Below are 22,153 nucleotides of genomic sequence, written 5' to 3' on the forward strand. Positions count from 1 at the left end.
GAATCAATTTGTCAAAATGCTAAACAGATTCTAAATGCTTATTTCCCAATTTTGTTATTTATATCATCATGAGTCAGAAATAGTGTGTAAACTGGAAGCAGTCCATAGACCAGGCTTTGAGAAACAGAGCTCTAAAAAATTAATGTTAACTGGTGCCAGTGTATGCATACTCACTAAATAAATTAATGAACGTACATCAGTAGCAGCATGGGAAGACTCCAGAGTATTTTGTTTCCTATTTTGTACATATTTCTTTTAAAAATTTGAAACAGTTGCACCGAAACTAGTTTGGCTCAGTGGTAGAGCATCGGTCTGTGGAATGAAAGGTGCCAGGTTCGATTCCAGTCAGGGGCATGTACATTGGTTGCGGGCACATCCCCGATAGGTAGCTGGTTGATTTTCTCTCATCGACGTTTCTAGCTCTCTATCTCTCTCCCTTCCTCTCTGTAAAAAAAATCAATAATATATATATTTTTTAAATTGAAATAGTTGCTATTAGAATTGTGCAAGTAATTCAGAGTCAGAGTTTCCCAGCAGAGGTTTGTAATCATGAATTTATTTCTCAACTAGCATTTATTGGACATAATCTATATACCAGACACTGTCCTAAGTGTTAGGATCTAAATTTGCATAAAATAGGGTCACTGGAAAACAATTGGAATGTAATCTTCAAAGTAATCAGGGTCATGACTGCCAGAAGTCAATTCCAGCATGTCAGTAGGGTTGAATCATTTGGAATGGCTAAAAAGCATCTCCCCCAAACCTGAAAAGGATAATCATTTGCTGCCAGACAGTTCAGGGCATTTTAATCTGCATGTTATTGCCTCCTTTTGGCCAAACACCTGAACAGCTGTAGGCTATTCTTAAATCTGACAATGCTTCTATAAACCTTACCCTTTGAAGTGTATGTCTCCACCTTGTCTTAGAACGAATTGTGTTAATAAATAGCATGGGATCCTGAGTCATGTGGTAGTCTTTAGCTACTTTAGCTGAAGCTCCTCTGACCCCCAATGCCTTTCAAAATTATCTTTTGTCTTTGAACACCTTATTGAATCTACATGCAGCTCCTTTCTCTAGATTGCAGATCCCTTTGTAATGCTGGGACAAGAACCCCGGCACATGACAGTCAAGGAAAGTCTGTGGAACTTTCCTACATTTGTGAAGACTAATAAAAGGTGACTACCAAACAAGGCATATCATTTGGAAACAAATTATTTCACTCTAAAATATAGTTATTGGAATTTATTTGATCAACGGATAAAACTTAAATGGGACCCAATGATTAGATGGTAGTAATATATTGATATTAATTTTCTGGGATATTAGTCAGCTCCAGCTGCCATAACAAAATATCATAGCCTGGGTGCTGTCAGCAAAAGAAATTTATTCCTCACTGATTTGGAGGCTGTGAAGTCTAAGATCAAGGTGGTAGCCAATATTATTCCTTGGTAAGAACTCTATTTCTTGCTTGTGCCTTCATATAGCAGAGGGGGAGGGAGAAAGGAGAGGAAAGATAGAGAGTAGAAAGGAGAAAGAGAGAGAGGGGAGGGAGGAGGAGGAAGAGGAGGAGGAGGAGGAGGAGGAGAAGGAGAGAGAGAAAGAGAGAGAAGAGAGAGAGAGAGAGAGAGAGAGAGAGAGAGAGAGAGAGAGCGCCCTCTGGTGCCTCTTTTTATAAGGACCCATTATGACATCATCTAAACCTGCTTAGCTCTCAAAGGTCCCTTCTTCAAATACCATTACATTGAAGGTTAGGGCCTTGGCATATGAATTTGGTGGGTGGGACACAATCCAGACCTTAGCACATAGCTTTGATGATTTTATTTTTTGGTTATGTGGAAAAATGCCCTTGTTTCTATGGAGACATGCTAAAGTAGTTGAGGGTAATGAGGCATGAGGTTGAATTTGCTTTCAAATGATTCTCTGTGCTATACTTGCAAATTTTTATGATTTATTTCAAAAAAGTTGTAAAGATATTGTTTCTGGTCTTAAGATTTTAATTCTTGGAAAGAGGGATGTGTGAGAAACTGTAATTGAATACAATTAAGTGCAGTGATGTGTGTGGTGGCATAATAATGAATTGAAATAGAAGAAGGAAGGATGAGTCTGTGCACAAGGAAAGTAGGGAAGAACTCAAAGAGGAGGCATCTTAAACAGGTCAGAATGGAAAACAAACCAAGAGTTATTGGATCCATGTTTATTCATTAATGATTACGTGACAAAATGTGCTTTTGATTTTTATTTTTCCCATGTGTTTGACTTTCCTTTGATCCACTATCTTCATTCACCACTCTCTTCTTTTTTTTTTTAATATATTTTATTGATTTTTTACAGAGAGGAAGGGAGAGAGATAGAGAGCTAGAAACGTCGATGAGAGAGAAACATCAACCAGCTGCCTCTTGCACACCTCCTACCGGGGATGTGCCCGCAACCAATGTACATGCCCTTGACTAGAATCGAACCTGGGACCCTTCAGTCTGCAGACCGACACTCTACCACTGAGCCAAACCGGCTTCGGCCCACCACTCTCTTTTAAGATCAATAAAAGACAAAATATTTGCAGATCATGAATTAGTAGCATAAGGTCAGTTGGAGATCAGATAAAAATATGTCTAAAATTATGTTTCTTGACCATCATTCTTTTCTATATCATAATACATTTTAACAACACTTTCTTAACTTACTTACTCTACTCTTGCTTTCCCTTTTGTGGACTCCAGAGATAGTTGAAAGGTTTATCTGGTTGGTCTCCATATTTGTTGCTATGATTATGGTCTTTCTTAAATTTTTATATGAGTTTTTTTTAATACATAAGAGGGAGCAAAAGTTAGAGTGCTCTATAATTTCCCTGTTTTCTACAGAGTCCATGATTCACTCATTAATTAAACAAGTGTTTACACAGTATTTATGCAAGGGTTGCAAATCTCATACCTAAGGCCTGTCTTGAGGGCTTTACATGACTTTCCTCCCCCCAATTTAAAATATTTGAGGCAATATTAGAAACCATGAGATTTCACATAAAAACCCCAATATTTAATTTCCTATAAATTTAGAATTTATGGTCAATTAAAGATACAATTTGCTAAAAAGTTCGACTGGAAAGAGTAGAAGTAACCGTAATATGTTAATCAGTCTATACCACTCCCTACTTTACAATATTGGTCTCTTCTACGCACTTTTATTGTATCCATGGGTCCTGGAGGTACTTACATTAGCAACCCTGGGCCAAACACTAGTAATGAGAAGACATTGTTTTTTTTTGAGAACAAAGAGATTGACTTCTCTGAGGACAAAGTATGCATTTCAAATGCTGAGTTTCACATTCTCCTCAAGTAAAGGTTATCAACAAGCTTAAGTACTTTTCTTAGAATAGACTGACCAAGATCCTTTCCTTCTTACCTACTTAACCAGGAAAAAAAAAATACGTAAAATCAGAGTTGAGGAAAGTGGCCTCTGCAAATCAGAAGAGGGGAAAAACAAACAAACAAACAAACAAATAAACAAAAAAACAAAACTATGATGCACTATTACATTCAGTTTCAAAAGAAACTTTTATATTGACAAACTTAACTTTTTCTATAAAGGAAATTGAATTTTGTACATTCATTCAGCTATTTTAAATTTGCATTACCATTTAATTCAGACTCATATGGAATCACAGAACCCTTTAAGCATAATTCACACTATAACTACTTTTGCTGGTTGAGACAATGTCAAAGATACATTTAATGGTATGAGTAACAAGTAGCATTTTATGAAGTACTGAAAACAATGCTCTCTTTCTTTTAACAGAATTTACCTAAAGAATTGTTTCTTTTATGTATTATTTCTATTTTGTAAATAACCATCTATATTTTAATCCACAGAGCCAACTTTATTACTATCTTAAATATAATAATAATAATAATATTAATAATAATGTTTTGCCCTAGCTGGTTTGGCTCAGTGGATAGAGCAATGGTCTGCAGACTGAAGGGCGCCAGTTTGATTCCAGTCAAGGGCACATGACCTGGTTGTGGGGACAAGCAGGAGGCAGCCAATCAATGGTTCTCTCTCATCTTTAATGTTTCTATTTCTCTCTCTCTCCCTTCCTCTCTGAAATCAATAAAAATAAAATTTAAAATAATAATAATAATTCTTACATGTATATAATGCTTTCAAGCTAAGTGCTTAGATCCACATGAGGTAATATATTAATAAGTTCAGCACCATACAAATATTTTTTCATAAATTATAAGTATTTTTCTGAGATGCTTGACTTGTTAAGTATGATTTTGAACATGATTATATAAACAACTGTTCATATTATATGTATCTCATCCAACACAAGAATTTATTAGTATTCATTCTATAATTTAAAATATAGAGGCAGATAGTGACATCTTGTACAATTCCAGTAAAATGAAACATTTTCACCTGACTTCTCCCCTTTCTCACACTTCAACCCAACTGAACTGAATGATGATTAATTTGGCATTGGCTAGACTCAAAGATGAGCAACATACACTCATCACCCTCTAGGGTTTAACAGTCCATTTAGGGCAAAAAGATGCATGCCAGATGATTTTTTGTATGTGACATAAAATGATGAGATCTATTTCCCCTCTAAGTGTTCTGGAGATGTGAGACAACTGGTGAGAATAATAAGGAAGAGAAGAATCTCTGAATGTTTATGGAAGGAGGTGCCATTTTGGGTGAACCTTGAGGAAATTAGTAGAATTTAATTTTTATATAGCTTCAACACAGTGGCATGATCATCTATAAGATTAGCCTTTGTTTCCCCTGACCATTTATGGGCACTTACCTAAAAATATTTTTATGCCTCTTTACCGTAACACGTTTTCTTCACTCCTTAATTTCCTGATTCATTGTTCAAATGGAAATTATTCTTTTGTATGCCTGCCAAAAGTGTAATTAAGGAAGGCCATCTTTCATTCTATTTTAAAGTTCTATTAAAAAAAAAAAAAACTGTTTAGAGGGCTTATTAAATAAATCATGCGGCATAAAAAAATGTTGCCTAATATGCATCCATTAAAAAAGATGAAATAGATAATACACATTGACTTAGAAGGATGTTCATAATTAAAATGTTATAAACACAGAATCATGCATATGGTATGGAAGCATTATGTGCACATACGGATACTGATGTTTGTGTATATTATGAAAGAATTTGGAAGAATAAATACCACAAATTTAACAGCAGCTAACTTTGAGAAAGATATTACTTTCTATTTAGTATAATTCTCTAATTTATATTTTAAACAATTTAAACAAAAATATTTATATTGAAAGAAGTACAAAGTAGTCACCATCTAATTCCCCCATTCTAAGAATCAGAAAAATTGCTGCCACTTTTTACTTCAGTAATTTAATTCAATAATTCTACAATATTTCTTCAAGAATAAATATAGTTCAAAATAAATTTTATTAAAATGTTAAAAATCAAATTATATAAAAATATAAACTCAAATTATTGAACAAACTCCAGTGAAGAATTATAATTAAAAAAAACTATGTCTATAGTAAGGCAAAATTCTAATTTTACTAGGTTTAGAGTCAAAATAGTTAACCAGCAAGGCTCACATTTTTCTGTCAATATATCAAAAACAGCAGAAATAATCACCAAAAGATAAAGGGCAGCAAATGCAACAAATTCATCAATCTGCTTTTTCACTTTTCAATGTTTTTATAACCCGAAATAAAATTTTTTTATTTGAAATTATAGTAGACAACAATTAAAGATGAAATAGTTTCATAAAACCTCAGCCATTCAGCAGAAAAGTGTACAATGCTCCATCACCAAAGGCAACTATAGATTAGAGCTATAATGTAACAGGAAAACAAGGGATTTCCTTAGCTCCTACTGCTGATAAGTCTCAGTTGGCCTCACCCAGAGCTAGAGGCAAGGTATTCTTTCTCACTAGTGAGACCTACTCTTTTGTCACTTAACCAGATCTCTAAAAAGAATATGTTCTTTCCATATCGGATGAGAAGAGTCACAATTCAATATATATTTTTTGTTTTACTGGATGTTCAGTAAGTGAACAAGAATGATATTTTGCATAGGAGTAAACTTTTTATCTAAGAGGTACCATGCTTTGCCAGCCACAAAGCTTGTGAGCAATGAGCACACCATTGTGTACAAACACACAGCAAACATAAGAGATCATCAACAAGGGCCTGTTTAAATGCAACCTGCCCTGACATTTTTGTGAGAACATCTGACTCCTGGCCCGCTGTTGGTTTTTATGGCATTGTAGTTTTGGTTTTTGTCTTGTCTTCAATAGACTCTGTTGTCTTTTTTAGGCATCGAGCAATTGGTCCTGAATTAGAAAAGAGGTGCTAGCATGTAGGAGTGGGAAGCTGACCTACATCTGAACAATTTGCATGTGATTCACCATAATTAAACAATTTGGTCTGAAATAGCTACAATTTAGCTATTATCAGAGAATGTATTTACTAGACTGGAAATTCTAAATTTATTTGCACATAAGTTGTAGCCAAGAAAAGAGACACGTTTTCTGACACTTTTATTAAAAGTAAATTTATATTATTAAATCACTGATGGTTAATTATACTTATGGTTTCTTTGGCTGTTCCTCAAGAAATTACAAACAAAAAAGAATAGCAAAAAAAAAAGTAAAATTATGGTTGATGAGAGAATCTCAGTTTATAACAATATATTACATATATTAATATACATTAATGTATATATTATAAAATTTCCTTTCTGATATATAAAAATCACGTACACTAATGTCAAACTACCCTAAAATTATGGAGTTGGTAGTACAAAAATGTAAAAGTAAGAATACATTTTGCTGACAGTAAAACAAGAACTACCATCCTATATAATAAAAGCCCAATATGCTAAATGTCCTGTCATCTAGTGGTCCATTTAACCAAAGTATAATATGTTAATGATATGCTAAGGTTGCTCAACTACTTGCTATGAAGTGCACTGACCACCAGGGGGCAGATTCTCTGACTGGTAGGTTAGCTTGCTGCTGGGGTCCGGCTGATCTGGACAGAGCAAGATGGGCCAGACACACCCTCTCATGGTCCCTCCCTAGCTGGTCAATGTCCTGAGTCCCTCCCATCCCTGGTTGCGCTCTGGTGGGGTTCCTCGGCCTGGCCTGCACCCTCTCTCAATCTGGGACTGCTTAGAGCACATGTGTCAAACACAAGGCCAGCGGGCCAAATCCAGCCCGCCAGGCCTTGCAATGTGGCCCGCACCGCGCTGTCATCACTGCACTCCGCTGTCAGTTTATGACATTGTCAGTTTATGACTGTTCAGTAAACCATTCGGCCCGCGATTTAGGCTGGATTTTAGATTTTGGCCCCTTCTCTGATTGAGTTTGACACCCCTAGCTTAGAGGATGTTGGAGAGTCAGTTTCATCCCGATCCTGCTCAACACAGGAGCTGCCCCTGGTGGTCAGTGTGCTTCCACAGGGAGAATGCTGCTCAGCCAGAAGCCAGGCTCACAGCTGGCGAGTGCAGCAGTGATTGCGGGAGTCTCTCCCACCTCCGCAACAGCGTTTAGGCCATCAGTCAGACATCCCCCCAGTGCTCCCTGACTGCAAGAGGAACCAGGGGAGGGACCAGCCCCCACTCGCATGCACAAATTTCTTGCCCCAGGCCTCTAGTAATATATAACATGTAACAGTATGGGGAAAAGTTCAAATTGAAGATTCAACACTTATGTGTTGGATGATTTCAAGTTCAGCAAGTGAGTAACCCTAGTACACTTTTCAATTTTTTGGAATAAACAATATCAATTCTATCTGCACCTAACACAAGGAGTAAATTACTGAAACTTGTATAAAACAAACACAACATAGTTTAAAATCAGGAAATTTTTGGGTTTTTTTCCTACCTTTACGGGCACATGGGTGTTTTCTGATTAATCTTCAAGGATACCCTGCAAAAGAAATAGAAACTAGATGACATTGTTTTCACATTATAATCAACAGTGAGTGTTAGCAGTCTGTTTGTTTGGGGGGAAGGGGCAGGGGAGGTCTGTTTACTGTGGCAAGTTCTTGGCTATTTCACCCAGAAATCTGAATGATTCTGGCAACACTGAAGGTGACATAGGGCACATGAACATCATATATGGGTTGAGCTTTTTTTTTTTTTGCTGCATGGGTATAGTAATTAAGTCTATTGTTTATAACTATAAGCCAATTTGGTAATTTTAGTACTGACAGCTACACTGTTTCCCCAAAAATAAGACAGTGTCTTATATTAATTTTTTTATCCCAAAGTTGTGCTAAGTCTTATTTTCGGAGGATGTCTTATTTTTGGGGAAACAGGGTAATAACAGTGAAAAGAAAAAGTAAAATCATATCATGTTGCAAAAATGAAGCAAAACCATACTAGGCAACAAAAATTGTGAACCCAAACATCTAGATTTAATTACTCCTTTGTGTGGAATTAAAATATACAGGTACTAAGATTTCAGTCTATGTTGCCAGTGAGATCTTGTCCTAAGTTACAGAGATTTAAGAGAAATATTACCTGGCATAGGCAATTACTGTAAGAAAATTCTAGTGCCCTTCTTTAGAACAGAATTAGTCTCAGTTTGCCTCAGTGGATAGAGAGTCGGTCTATGGACTGAAAGGTCCCCCGTCAAGGGCATGTACATTGGTTGTGGGCACATCCCCAGTAGGGGGTTTGCAAGAGGCAGCTGGTTGATGTTTTTCTCTCATCGATGTTTCTAACTCTCTATCCTCTCCCTTCCTCTCTGTAAAAAATCAATAAAATATATATTTTTTAAAAAGAATTAGTCTCAGAACTAGAAGGTAAATTAAAAATCAATGGGCCTAACACCCTTACTTTTCTTTTTTTTTAAATTTAAATTCTTTAAAATATTACATATGTCTCCTTTTCCCCCTCATTGACCTCTCCCTGGCCACTCCCACCCCCAGCACATGCTTATATGCATGCATACAAGTCCTTTGGTTGATCTCTTACCTCCTCTTCCCACCCTCCCCTGCTTTCCCTCTGAGATTTGACTTTTCAAAGCAAAGCAAGGTCGCATAGCTAGCTCCTGGAACTGAGGGTAGAATTTCCATCTCCCACCCTCATACTCATGCCACAGCATTAAGTTACTTAAATCTTTGTAACTTTCAGGATTGAAAAGAAATAAAGGGACTGGATTGTATTTTCTCCTTTTGATAAGTTTTATCTTCTTAATGAAGGTTCATACTCCTGCCTGAATACATAACCTATGTCGTCAACATTTATTGCATCTACCTCATTCAAAAGTCCTTTTCTTGGTGGAGGGAGATACCAAAAAATTAGATGGCAGGATTCTAATCTTAAACTGTTTACAAATCAATGGCAGAAAGCAGAAAAATAACATAAAGGGAAAAATCGCATGGGCTGCAAAGCTTACAAACCAGTCAATAACATTACTAGCTGGATATGAGAGAAGCCATCCAATAGTACTTCACATCAAATCTGTTTCCTGGACAGCCTTCAAAGAAAATCTGCCATTGTTCCTTAACAAACGCCCCAGCCCCCAACTTTCTAAACGGATCTGTATTATTTTGCGATCTGCTTAGACTTCTTTAAAAAAAAAAAAAAAGAAAAAGAAAAAAAGAAAGAAAGAAAGAAAGAAAAGAAAAGAAAAAGAAACAAAACAAAACAAAACGAAAAAACAAAAAATACGATCATTTGTGATTCTTAATGAATAAAATGTAATTTTTGGTACAGACAAAAACGGTTTATTAAGCTATTTCTTGTAAATGCTTTCAAGAGATAAACAATAACCCCTGGCCCAGTTTGTTTTGCAGTTAACAGTAACCTCTTGTTTTCAGAAAGTGCAATAACAGAATCAACATTATGTAAGCAAGGAACCTAACTCTGCACTATCAAGGCCTAGAATTTTAAGAGACTGGGAGCAGGGCAGGCAGCAATATAATAGCTGTGGAATGTTTCCTGCCGCTGTAATCTCAGAAACAGCTTGTGTTGTCACACGGGAAGCTAACAGTATTAATGAGGTGCCTGTCCCCTCCCTGGACAAAGTCAAAGAATAATTCATGTTTCCTTTCCAGAGCATCAAAGAAGGAGTATTATAAATGTAAGTTTTATAAATATATATATAAAACAACCCAAAAAGTGTTTCCAAATAGGAGACTATTATTGCTTATGAGGGTGCTACCAAAACACTTAAAATGTTTCCTCTCTCACAAAAAAAGGATGTTGAACAGTCCAGTGAAATTTTAATAATGTGAGAGTTTGGAGTGTGTCTAGCTAAAGTAGCTTAGTATCTTTAAGAAGATAAAGCATTATTTAGTAATAAGCTGTATTTGTTGGGTTTTATTACTCCAAGTTTTCAACTCTGCTTAAATCATGAAGAAAGAATGCTGAGATGATTTTCTGTGTGCCAAAGTTTAAGCAACATACTAAACCAATTCTACTTAAGAGAAATGAAGTCATGCCCTAGCTGGTTTGGCTCAGTGGATAGAACTCCGGCCTGCAGACTAAAGGGTCCTGGGTTTGATTCCAGTTAATAGCACACGCCTGGGTGGCAGGCTTGATTCCCCAGTGGGAGGTGTGCAGGAGGCAGCTGATCAATGATTATCTCTCGTCAGGTCAGTAATGCTTCTATCTCTCTTTCCCTCTCCTTTCCTCTCTGAAATTAATAAAAATATAAAAAGAGAGAAAGGAAGTCACAGAATTAATTACAAAGAAATATGCTTGCTAAAATTTCAATTATCTGTAAGGTAGATTTACATTTTTCTATGAAAAGCCATATGATTATAGTTCAGCGCTCTTATTTGAAGACATAGAAATATAAATACGCACACATATCCACACCATTTTGGGTGGGCACAATTATGTTGTAAACAAGCAAATATGGTTAAACACTTAAATACATACTTCTAATCCATTGTGCATTTTATTCTCAAATATCCTTTACTAGAGACTAGAGTTTTGGTATTTAATTTATCTCCAAAATCAGAGTTATGGCAAAAACAAACAAACAAACAAAAACACACACACTTCTACAAGTGTCAGAGTGATACATGGTACAGATGACTGCCAATGGAAGGGAAGGTTACCAGGATGTGGAAGGCAAGACTTTGTAGACAGTGGAGAATGACTAAGAAGCAAAATTCAAGTTACTATATTTAATACAAAACAAACCAGAAACTCTCCTTGTTCTCTGCTCTCCTTCTCCTCCATCCAGGAGACTATTATTGCTTATTAGGATGCTACCAAAACACTTAAAATGTTTCCTCTCTTACAAAAAAGGATATTGAACAATCCATGGAATTTAAAATGCTATATATATATATATAAAAATTATATATATATATAATTTTTTCAAGCTTTCATTCCTGAAGGTTTTAATTCTTTGTTCAAAATAAGAGGTTACAACAAATGTATATTCTACAAAGAAAGAAAATTGCTCAACACATTTGAGTAGGAGGAAAATTAGACCATAGCATTTCTACACAAGAACAACTAACTTTATGATGTCTACACGATACAACTCTAACACAAAAATAAGCATGCTTTTTGTAATGCACAAATAGAGCATTATACTTCACGTATTTACTAAAATAGCATTTGAAAGTATAGTATTATATGTAAGCCAATTGGGTTAAACACTTTTTGATTGTCTGGATAAGTCCTCTTATTTTATGGATATATAAATGAATAACATGTATAACAATATTTATGAGTAAAGTCTAATTTTATTATCACAGTATATGCTTTCTTTTGATTTTCCACTAAACTTAGTATTGCAATTTAGAGATAGTGGCCATTAAAACCTTCACATTTTTTAGCTTTGAGGTTTACTTCTGATTCCTCTTTAGGATTTAAGTGAATAATGTCTACTAGTAGATTATTTGTACTTGAAAATCTATATTCTTCTATTTGAACAACAAAAGGAATAAAAAACAAAATTAAAAATAAAGCTTAATTTAAATTATTAAATTTTTTGACATTATTAGTAAAGTAGAGATTTTTGTTCATAATAAATAAATGTATTATTTCTCCCTAGCCTTAGACACAGTCAATTTTCTCTTCTATATTCTACAATTTAAAGAACCCAATTCTATACTTTGAACCACAGTGCAGAGTAAGAATCATTGATAGTCCCTTGGTCTTGGTATCTTTAATAATTATGACAGGAAGTTGTGGTTTAGTTAATGACACACAGATTCTTTTCAAAAATGTATTTAAGACCCAAACCTTTTATAGTTTCTAGGGGCCCCCTGCATGAATTCCTAGCCTCAACATATTATGATTGATAATACAGTCATCCACCCCCACCACATTTATTCCTGCTTTTACTTTCTGTAGTCAACTATGACCCAAAAACATTAAAAGGGAAAGTACAGAAATAGAGAATTCATAACATTTAAATTGCATGCTGTTTTTAGTTGTGTGATGAAATCTCAGACCCTCCCTCTTCATCCCACCCACAACATGAATCATCCCCTTTGTCCAGAGTGTCCACACTGTACCAGGTATATACTATCCACCCATTAGTCACTTAGTAGTTGTCTTGGTTACCAGATCTACTATTGTGGCATTACAGTACTGTGTTCAACTACTGTAATGCCAATGGCCCCAAAGTGCAAGAGTAGTGCTGCTGCAAATTTGAATGTGTCCAGGAGAAGACCTAAAGTAGAAAATCTAAAAAATCTTGACTTAAAAAAGAAAGGAAAAATAATAAGCTGAGGTTGCTAAGACCTATAGTAAGAATGTATCTTCTATCCCGGAAATTATAAAGAAGGAATATAAAATTTGTGCTAGTTTCACTGTTGCAGCTCAAACTGCAAAAGCTACGGCCACAGTGTGGGGTAAGTGCTAAGTTAAGATGGAAAAGGTACTAAGTGTGGGGGTGACATACCTGAACAGAAAATGGATTCCAACTGACATCAACATGTCAACAGAGAGCAGTGAGCCTATATAAAGAAACCAGCGAGGGATCTGCTGAAATGAGTGACACCAAGCCATTTACTGCCAGTAAGAGATGTTTATGCAAATTTAAGAATAGGTTTTAGACTGGAAAATATACAATTATGGAGAAGTTGAGTCTGCTGATGAAGCTGCCGCCACATTTCCAGCAGGGCTGAAGAACTTGACTAAGTTTTAACAGTATATCTGCATTCCAGGCAACACTGGGGGTCTTGGAACTTATCCCCTGTAGATAACAGGGGACTACTGTAGTTCCAACAGTAGCTTCATATCCAAAGAATTTGATAAGGCCTTTTTGCTCACAAAGCATCTATTGAATATGATACGACTGGTTCTCGGCCAAAAGATCTAGTGTGGAAATTCATCTCAAGTGATCCTTTTTATCCAAGTGACAGTTGGAGCATGCCCATTGGGATGGCTTTGGAAGTAGAGGCCCAGTATACTTCCAAAAATAAGGAACTCATTTATAAGTGAATATGTGATATGACATATGGCAGTAGTTTTATGAAGAGAAATAAAGCAGGGCAAAGGGGACATGAGTCAGCATTACATTTTCAGTTAAGGTGGGAAGGTTAGACAAATCAGGAGGGAAAAGAAACAGCCTTACTGAATCCTGGAGGCCATGAGCTATCATCTTGGTTTTGCTAATGTGGAAGTTTGAGGCTGAGAGTCCCCTTCATGTCACCATGTGATCTTTCTATAAAATGGGATAACAGCACACAGTTGGCAAGTTTTTGTAACACATAATCGATTACAAAAGGACTGCAAGAAAATATCTGAGAGGAAGAACACTTAGCTTTGGACATCATTTTAGGACACTTACACATACTAATTAAAACTCATAATTATTATTTCTGTTTTATAGATAAGGAAGCTGACATTTGAGGGGACTGAGTGACTTTCTAATATCACATAGACTATAAGGGACAAAGGCAAAGATTTGGTCTGGGTCCCTTTCACTCTAAAGCTTAGTTCTTGAAGCCTCGCCTTACTGACCTCTTAAGACTAAAATAGAAGGTTTAGTCCATCATCATGTCTGTTCTTTCAATGCTCAATATCTAGTATAATAGAGTCACGCACTACACAACAACATTGCAACCAAGGATGGACCGCGTTTACTATAGTGGCTCCTTAAGATTATAACGGAGCTGAAAATTATCTATTGTAGCTGTAGGTATGTCAGAGTACAACACTACACTCGTGTGTTTGATGTGATGCTGGTGTAAACAAACCTGCTGCTATACCCATAAAAGTCTAGAACATAAAATTATAGTTGTAGACTACGTCACCTAGGATTGTGGAAGTACACTCTACGATGTTTGCACAACAAACATGCCTAATGACACATTTCTCAAAATACATCCCCATCATTCATTATAAGGTGCATGACTGAAACTGGAATAATATATGTTTCTGCCATGTCTTAAAATTTTTCATAGAATGTTCTCTATGTACTGACACAAAAGTCCTGAAGAAGATTTTATTCAGGAAAGTAAGGGCAGAATGGTTAACTGATCAGTTCCATTAATTTTTTTAGGGAGAGGGAAAGACAGAGAGAAACATCGATGTGAGACAAACACATTGATTGGTTGCCTCCTGCAGGATCCTTGACTAGGGCCCAGGCTGGGAAGGAGCCTGCAACAAAGGTATGTGACCTTGACTGGAATCGAACCAGGGATCCTTTGGTCTGCAGGCAGACACTCTAGCCACTGAGCCAACTAAGGTTGCATTCTCATTCTTTATCATCCAAAGTTCCACCCAACCCAATCCATTTCCCCTGCACCCACCCAGATACCAACAACTCTGAAGTCTGCATGTGTGATTTCTATGTGTGGTTTTTACCTTTCCTAAGAATGGGTCTCCATAACCAAGACACTGCATAGCTCTCTTTCCTTTCTTTGTGTCAGATTAATGTCTATCCATTCTCTAAATTTCAACTAAGGTTTCACTTTCTCAGACAGGCCTTCCACTACCACTACCGGCCTCATTCCTCTCAACTCCTTCTCTTTGGCAAATGTGACTGCTAATATTTACTTCAGTGTGCGAGAATTGAATAATCTGCCTCAGACTGTAAACTCCATGACGGCAGGGTCAATTCAGTTTGCTTATCATCCCTGACACAATGCAAGTATTCAGGCGACATTAAGGGAATAAATGAGTTGAGCTGCACCTTAATTCAGAGGCAAGGGTTCCCATCTGTACCCTCACACATGAAGATACAGGCTTCCTAAGGCCAGGAACCAATCATTTCCTTGGTCAGCTTTTCCTTTAAATCAGGGGTCCTCAAACTTTTTAAAGTGGGGGCCAGATCACGGTCCCTCAGAGAGCTGGAGGGCCGGACTATATGAACTACTAATTCCTACTGTAACAACTCGGCTGCGCTCACTGCTCAAAAAACCTGGCGGGCTGGATCAGACTCCTCTGCGGGCCGCATGTGGCCCGCGGGCCGTAGTTTGAAGACCCCTGCTTTAAATGATGTTAGTTTGTCCAGCTAACATGAAACAAGGACTGCAGGGTATTATTTCTATTTTTTACGCAGATGTTTTCTCCCCACAATTTTTTTTATTATACCTGGAGAGCCTTCCATTCCTCTCAATGGGTCTGGTGCACGTACTGTGTCATATTTTAAGAAAAATAATTCTATTTCAACACATTCCAATTCTAGGAGTCACCAAATTGCATTCGGGCACCAACGAGAAAACTGCTCTGTGCTATTTACTGTTTCAGTGAGTCAAGTAGAAATATTTCAAATTGTTGTCTCATGATTCTCAAAACCATTCCATGTAAAATATGAGATCCAGTTCACCTCAGTTCCTTCTCAGAAGCGCATGTATTATCAGATCAAGTTACACAGCCTCTGTATTTTGAAACTGAGCCCTTTTCCCTCTGGCGTCTCTCTTCTCACATTTTCCCCCAAACAATGCTCACAAACACATAGGCACGCACATGCACCTTGATCAAGAATTGAGTTTTAGACAATGTGAAGATATAATCACTTCTGTTTATTTTTTAAAAAACTAGACAAGTGAAAGTTCAAGAAAATTAAAAAAAAAATTTTTGAACTGTGAACTCTAAAAAATATATTGATATATAAGAATGGACTTTAATAGCACATTTCTCCAGGCCATGCAGAGCTCATGTATCTACGTTTCCATCTGCAAAGTTATGTCTTCAGTTTATGACTAAGAAACCAGAAAAGCAGGATAAATTAGGTTATAAAATATCTTGAAACACTTTTATTAGATATTCCATAACCACATAAAAGCAAAGCACGTCTCTGGGGTGAATAAATAGTATTTATATTGCACAAGTAATCAAGTCAATGTGTATTCTTTTAAACATGAGCAAGGACAAATAAATATAAAGTTATATACAACTTTCATGTATGATGCATAATAATAATTCATGACAAAAGAAACAGAATTTTGATATTTAGGTATGCAATTTCCAAAAATAAGTTTTTCTCTACACTCATTATTTAATTTTTTTTCACCAAACATATTTAGTGTTTTGTGCTTTATACAGATGTTTAAAATTCAAATTCCTATAGCAAACTGACATCATAAATTAAGGACATGGACCAAGGTGAAGTACATTGGGTTGAAGAGTACCTATCAAGAGGTTGCGACTCAGAAAGATTAAAAACCTCACCTATATTTTTCTACATGCAGAAATACTTTTAAAATTAATGAATTTCACTTACAGGGTGCTTGGTTATGTGTTTAAGTTGTCCTCAAATAGCCAGAAATAATAAAACTGTGTTTCTGTTTCAAGGTGCCTGTCATCCAGCTAGTACAGTGATTTTCAACTGATGCACACATAAAATAATTACTAAAATTCTGCAGCATACCTAAAATATATATTATATTTTTTGCCAATCTGATAAAAAACACTAGGTATAATTTTGACTCATTCACACCAGATGGGTATTGTGTTAGCTGCTGTCATTTTTTTTTTTTAATTTGAAAATCTACGGGAAAAGAGGTCAGGGCCAATGACTAAATAGTAAGGTATTGCATGTTTTACACATTCTTGAGGCAACCAGAGTGTGGCACACCACTTGAAAATAGCTCATCCAGTGGGTAAGAGAAACACATAACTGGAAAAAATAGCTGACTGTAGTAAGAGTAATGGTAGAGATTGATGGAGAAATGTGCAGGGGGTTACAGGAACATGGATTTGAGTCATCATCTGACTGGAATCAGGAAGAGGGTGAGAACTCAGTTGGTTCCCAAGGTCAGATAAGAATGAACTGGAATTAGAACTGGCAAAAATTTGCGAGTGTGAAGAGAAAGCCTCCAGACAAAGGAAACAGCTTAATCAAAACCCAGAGACAAGAAAGAGCAAAATGTGAGAAGGAAATTATCCCTGAAGTGTTACAGAGACTAGGAGGCAGGGGAATGGCTGGGGATAAAGCTGGAGACATTGACAGAAAGTCAGATTAAGGACAATAGTATGTTTTCCTAAAGGGTTTATCATAATGAATATAACAAATAAATGTAATCTTATTTGCCAAATCATATATGGTAACTGGTGGTTAGGTTTCTGTTTTGAGAAAGATTCTGAAGGAATATTTGGATTTATTTAAATAGCATATTTTACTTGATTACTAATTTTACACAGATGCAAGAATGAGGATTTATGGCTTTTTTTTCTTTATTAATTAAGGTATTACATATGTGTCCTTATCCTCTATTGTTCCCCCAACCCCCACTCATGCCTTCACACACACCCCCTGGTATCTATGTCCACTGGTTAGGCTCATATGCCTGCATATAAGCCCTTTGGTTGATCTTTCCCTCTTACCTCCCACCCTCCCCTGCCTTCCTTCTGAGGTTTGACGGTCTGATCGATGCTTCTCTGTCTCTGGATGACTTTGATGTTATAATTGCAATTCCTGTTATATATAGTTGATGTCTTTCAAGTATATGTGTGGGGTGATATTTTAAGATTTTTCTTTAGTTGCAGACTAATCAGGCAAGATTTGGAATGGAGAAATAAATTAAGAGGGTTTTGCAGTAGTTCAGAAGATATTTGATGAGAGTCTTAAACCAGGGCAATGGGAATACACAGAATGAGGAAGGAAAGTTTCAAGAAATATTTCAAAGGCATATGAGAAGGAGTCAGATGTAGGTGATGATGTTGAAGAAAGAGTCACAGATGACTCTCAAATTTCAGGTTAAAAAACTGGTTCATTCTAATACCATCACTTAGGGCAGAAGGTATAAGAACAAGAATAATTTGAAGAGGCAAATGCTGAGATATGGCTTTGACATTGAAGATACTGGTAGAGCCTGCTAGGAGGCAGTGAACACATATATAGCTCAGGTAAGAATTAATTTTGTTGGAGATAAAAATTGAGGGAACTATCAGCATACTAATGCAAATAGAAATTATGGAAATCAATTTGTTCACCCAGAAACAGTGTTTACAGTATAAGGAAAAGAAATTCAAAACTGATAAATAATATTTTTCCCAGAAAAAAAGGAACCCCTAAAATAAACAAGGAAGATGTATAATGAAAGTTTAGAATGATAACAGAGGGGACAATCACAAAAGTCAACAAAATTTCAAACAGGATGGTTGACCAAGTCAAATGCATCAGGGAACTCCAAAAAAATATACCCCTTGGACTTGGCAATGAAGAGTTAATTAAGTGGTCAAAGGTAATGGAGTACTTTCACTAGCATAAGAAGAGCAGAAATTATATTTAAACATTACTGATAAAGTTTTTCTTATATCTGTTAAAAAAATAAAACCAAGGTTATAATTTCTTCCTTATACATATAAAGCACAAAAATATTAATTTTAAAATAGGCCTTTTGTATAGTATTTTAAATATAGCAACAATCAAACTGTCCCTCTCACATTGATGTTTCTCTTTGTGTTAACCTCTTTCTTCCATGCTTTCTAAAAGTCAATGGAAAAATATCTTCAGGTGAGGATAAAAAAAAAAAAAAGAAATTCCATATCCTATGAAAGAGACATCTTGAAAACACCTAAAGAATGTTGTCATTTTTTTCGTGGCAAAGGGACTGGAGTCAATGCTGATGAAAACACTTTGACAGCTGCAGTGGCTGGCAGTGGCAGCAGCAGTAGGGTGCTAGGGGTGGTGCCTTCAATCACTCATCTACTTTCACAAAACAGTACTTAAAAAAAAATATATATATATATATATACACACATATGTGTGTGTGTATACACACACACACACACACACACACACACACACTGAGTTGCCAGATTATTATGATCTCTGAACACATAATAATCTAGCTACTCAGTGTATATCCTATATAATAAAAGGCTAATATGCAAATTGTCTCCTCAACAAGGAGTTCAATCATCAGGCAGGCTGGTCAACTACCCACGTCCCCTCACCCTGGCCAGGCTGGCTGGATCCCACCCATGCACAAATTCATGTACACGGCCTCTAAAATAAGCCTGGTACACACACACACATACACACACAAACATACATATACACACTGAGTGGGCAGATTATTATGCATTCAGAGATCATAATAATCGTACCATTCAATGTATATCTAGGTTACAGGCTCCTTCCCAGTCCTGGTCCTGATTAGGAGGCAACAACCGATGGGTTTCTCTCAATCAATATTTCTCTCTATCTTTTTCTCTCACTTTCTATTATCTAAAAAAATAAATAAATCAATGGAAAAATATCCTCAGGTGAGGATTGAAAAAAAAAAAAGGTGGGAAGAAAAGCAGGACCTCTCTCCAGTTGCTCCAACCCATAACACATGCCCTCACCCCCCCACACTGTCTTTAAATGCTTCCAGTTACTACAGTACTCTTGAGAGGAGAAGCTATTGGAAAAATATCTGTGTGTGTGTGTGTGTGTGCATGCGCGTATATGTATGCAATGGGACATAAATCCTTCCTGATGAAGAGAAGTTGCATTTCCAGTAATCACAGATAAGGTGAACTGCTTAGATTATAACTATTTAACAGATGATAGATATATACAATAGATAGGTAGATAGATGATAGATAGATAGGTAGATATAGATAGATGAGAGACAGAACTTCTAATGTATTGCTGATTTTGCTCATCCATAATATATATTAAAATTTTCCTAAATGTAATCATCAGAATTGTTTTTACCATTTTTTTCATGATGTTGAATCCTTTCTCAATTGGTAAAGTAGAATAGAAGATATTTATATTGTAGGCATCATCTAGAAATGATAGAAAGGGAGCTGGGAGGGTAAAGGGAAAAATGGCCGAGTCTAGGGAGTCAGAGCAGGTTGTCTTGGAAAGTAATGCTCTGCTTTTCTGTTGGATTCAAATGGCAGAAATAGATGTCTATGCAGCGTTTTTGAAGTAGCCATCTGTTTCTGCTCCAGCACCCCACCCACTCGACAAACACTCCCTCAAGAACCGCTGTTCTAAGAAATCCAGTCCCTCCCAGGAGTATCTATTTTTACATATAAATTTGTTAAAGTTATTAAAATGATTCTTCCCTGGTGCTCTTCATCTAGACCATGATTTGGCGAACTTGGAAAATAGAAATCAGCCAATGCAAACATATAGGCTGAGTTCATTTTAGACTTCTTTGACCAATAAAAGGAAAATAATTGAATTTACTTAAACATGTATAATGGGCTCTTCAGTGATATTGAAATAAATTTAAAAATTCTGCATGAAATTTCAGGAGGAATAATTTAACTTTTACATATAAAGTGGTTGAGACTTGCAAATACATTTAGAATATCTACAAGCCCATTTTCATTGGTTTTCTCAATAGATACATCCTCTTGTGCTTGCTTTGATTCCAGACCGACTAGCTCTCTTTCAGTTCCTTAACAACTTACTACGTCCTCTAAGACCAGACCTTTAAACATTTAAAAAAAAATCACAACCAATTCACTCACCCTACAGATATTTACAGAGCATCTGTTATATGACAGGCACATTTCTATACATTGAGAATATGTTATTGGGGGAAGAGAGATACCTCTGCCATCATGGTTTTTATATTTTCTAAGGAGTAATGAGATGACATCAAGATTTCTCAGCTCTGGCCCTGTGGGGATTTGGGCCCAAGTAATTCCCTGTCAGGGGACCTATTGTGTGCAGGCAGGATATAAAGCAGTACCCTAGCCTCTACCAATTAAATACCAATAACACTCATCAAGATGTAACCACACAAAATATCTCTAGACATTGTCAATTGTCCCCTAAGAGGAGCAAAATCTTCCAAGTTGAGAGTTACTGGGTTACTTAGTAGCAACTACTATAGTTGTAAATTTTATATTGATTGTAGTAGTTATTGAATACTAGCTTTTCCCATAAGATGATACCTGTCCCCATAGGGAAAAAAAAACCCACAGTATCCATTTTTATTCTCACCATAATATTTCTAACATCTAGGACAATAACTAATATATAATAAGCACTAAATAAATACTGATTAAGTGACTGAAAGATTAAACCAGTGGGCAAACATATTTCTTTTCCCAAACCAGAGTTATATATATTTGTATCCTCCATTTACTCTTTCTACTTTTCCTTCAGCAGACTCTTATATTGTAGTATAATTGGCTCATCTTTGGTCTGTCTCATCTCTCTGTCATCCACCATACTGAACATTCCTTAAGGGCAGAGTATGTGTCTGATCCATCCTCATCTTCTCACTTCCCAGCACAGTACCTGACAGATAAATACCTAATGAATAAATGAATGGATAGCAACACTAATAATTACTAAGTATTCAGCACAGGGCAGGCACCAAGCTAGTTCATTAGTGTTATACATATCACCTGTCATCTTTACAAGAAATTTGCAGAGCAGAAGCCTGAAATTTTGATATGAAGGAGCATGCCCCAGGCATGACATGGTACAGTTAGAATCTGAACTTTCAAAGCTTGACTAAATAGATGGACATTTCTTGGCTTTGTCTATGAGAACCAGTGAGTGGGTTAGCCAATAGCAAATTAAGAACCTCTCCTTTTTAGAAATTACTAAAGAACATTTATTCTTAATTTCTACATATTATGTTTGATAATTTTCACAAAAATAAATGACCCCACCTAAAAATAACTCAGGCCTCTCATCAGAAATGCCTTTACAACACTAAAATTCTTTTTATTCAAGATCATACTTACAAAATAGTACTTGGATCTTCTACAGGAAAGGATTTTTTTTCCTGTTATGATAGTAAAATTTGCTCAGTCTACTCATTG

At 36.2% G+C, this 22,153-nt stretch overlaps 1 protein-coding gene across 2 annotated transcripts in view; it reads right to left on the reverse strand.

Moving 5' to 3' along the window:
* LOC311617529 (uncharacterized protein) overlaps positions 1-22,153 on the reverse strand; it is a 438,209-nt gene that overhangs the window by 96,851 nt on the left and 319,205 nt on the right. For both annotated transcript variants that reach the window (XR_014794116.1, XM_084873885.1), the window contains one exon: positions 7,878-7,922. Coding sequence is in view for 1 of the 2 variants with exons in the window: in XM_084873885.1 (XP_084730011.1) it covers positions 7,912-7,922 (11 nt within the window). In the remaining variant the exon portion in view is untranslated. The remainder of the gene's footprint in view (positions 1-7,877; positions 7,923-22,153) is intronic.

This window comes from Pipistrellus hanaki (genome assembly GCF_964339955.1).
Source record: "Pipistrellus hanaki genome assembly, chromosome: 2".
In the NCBI taxonomy this organism is placed as follows: domain Eukaryota; kingdom Metazoa; phylum Chordata; class Mammalia; order Chiroptera; family Vespertilionidae; genus Pipistrellus; species Pipistrellus hanaki.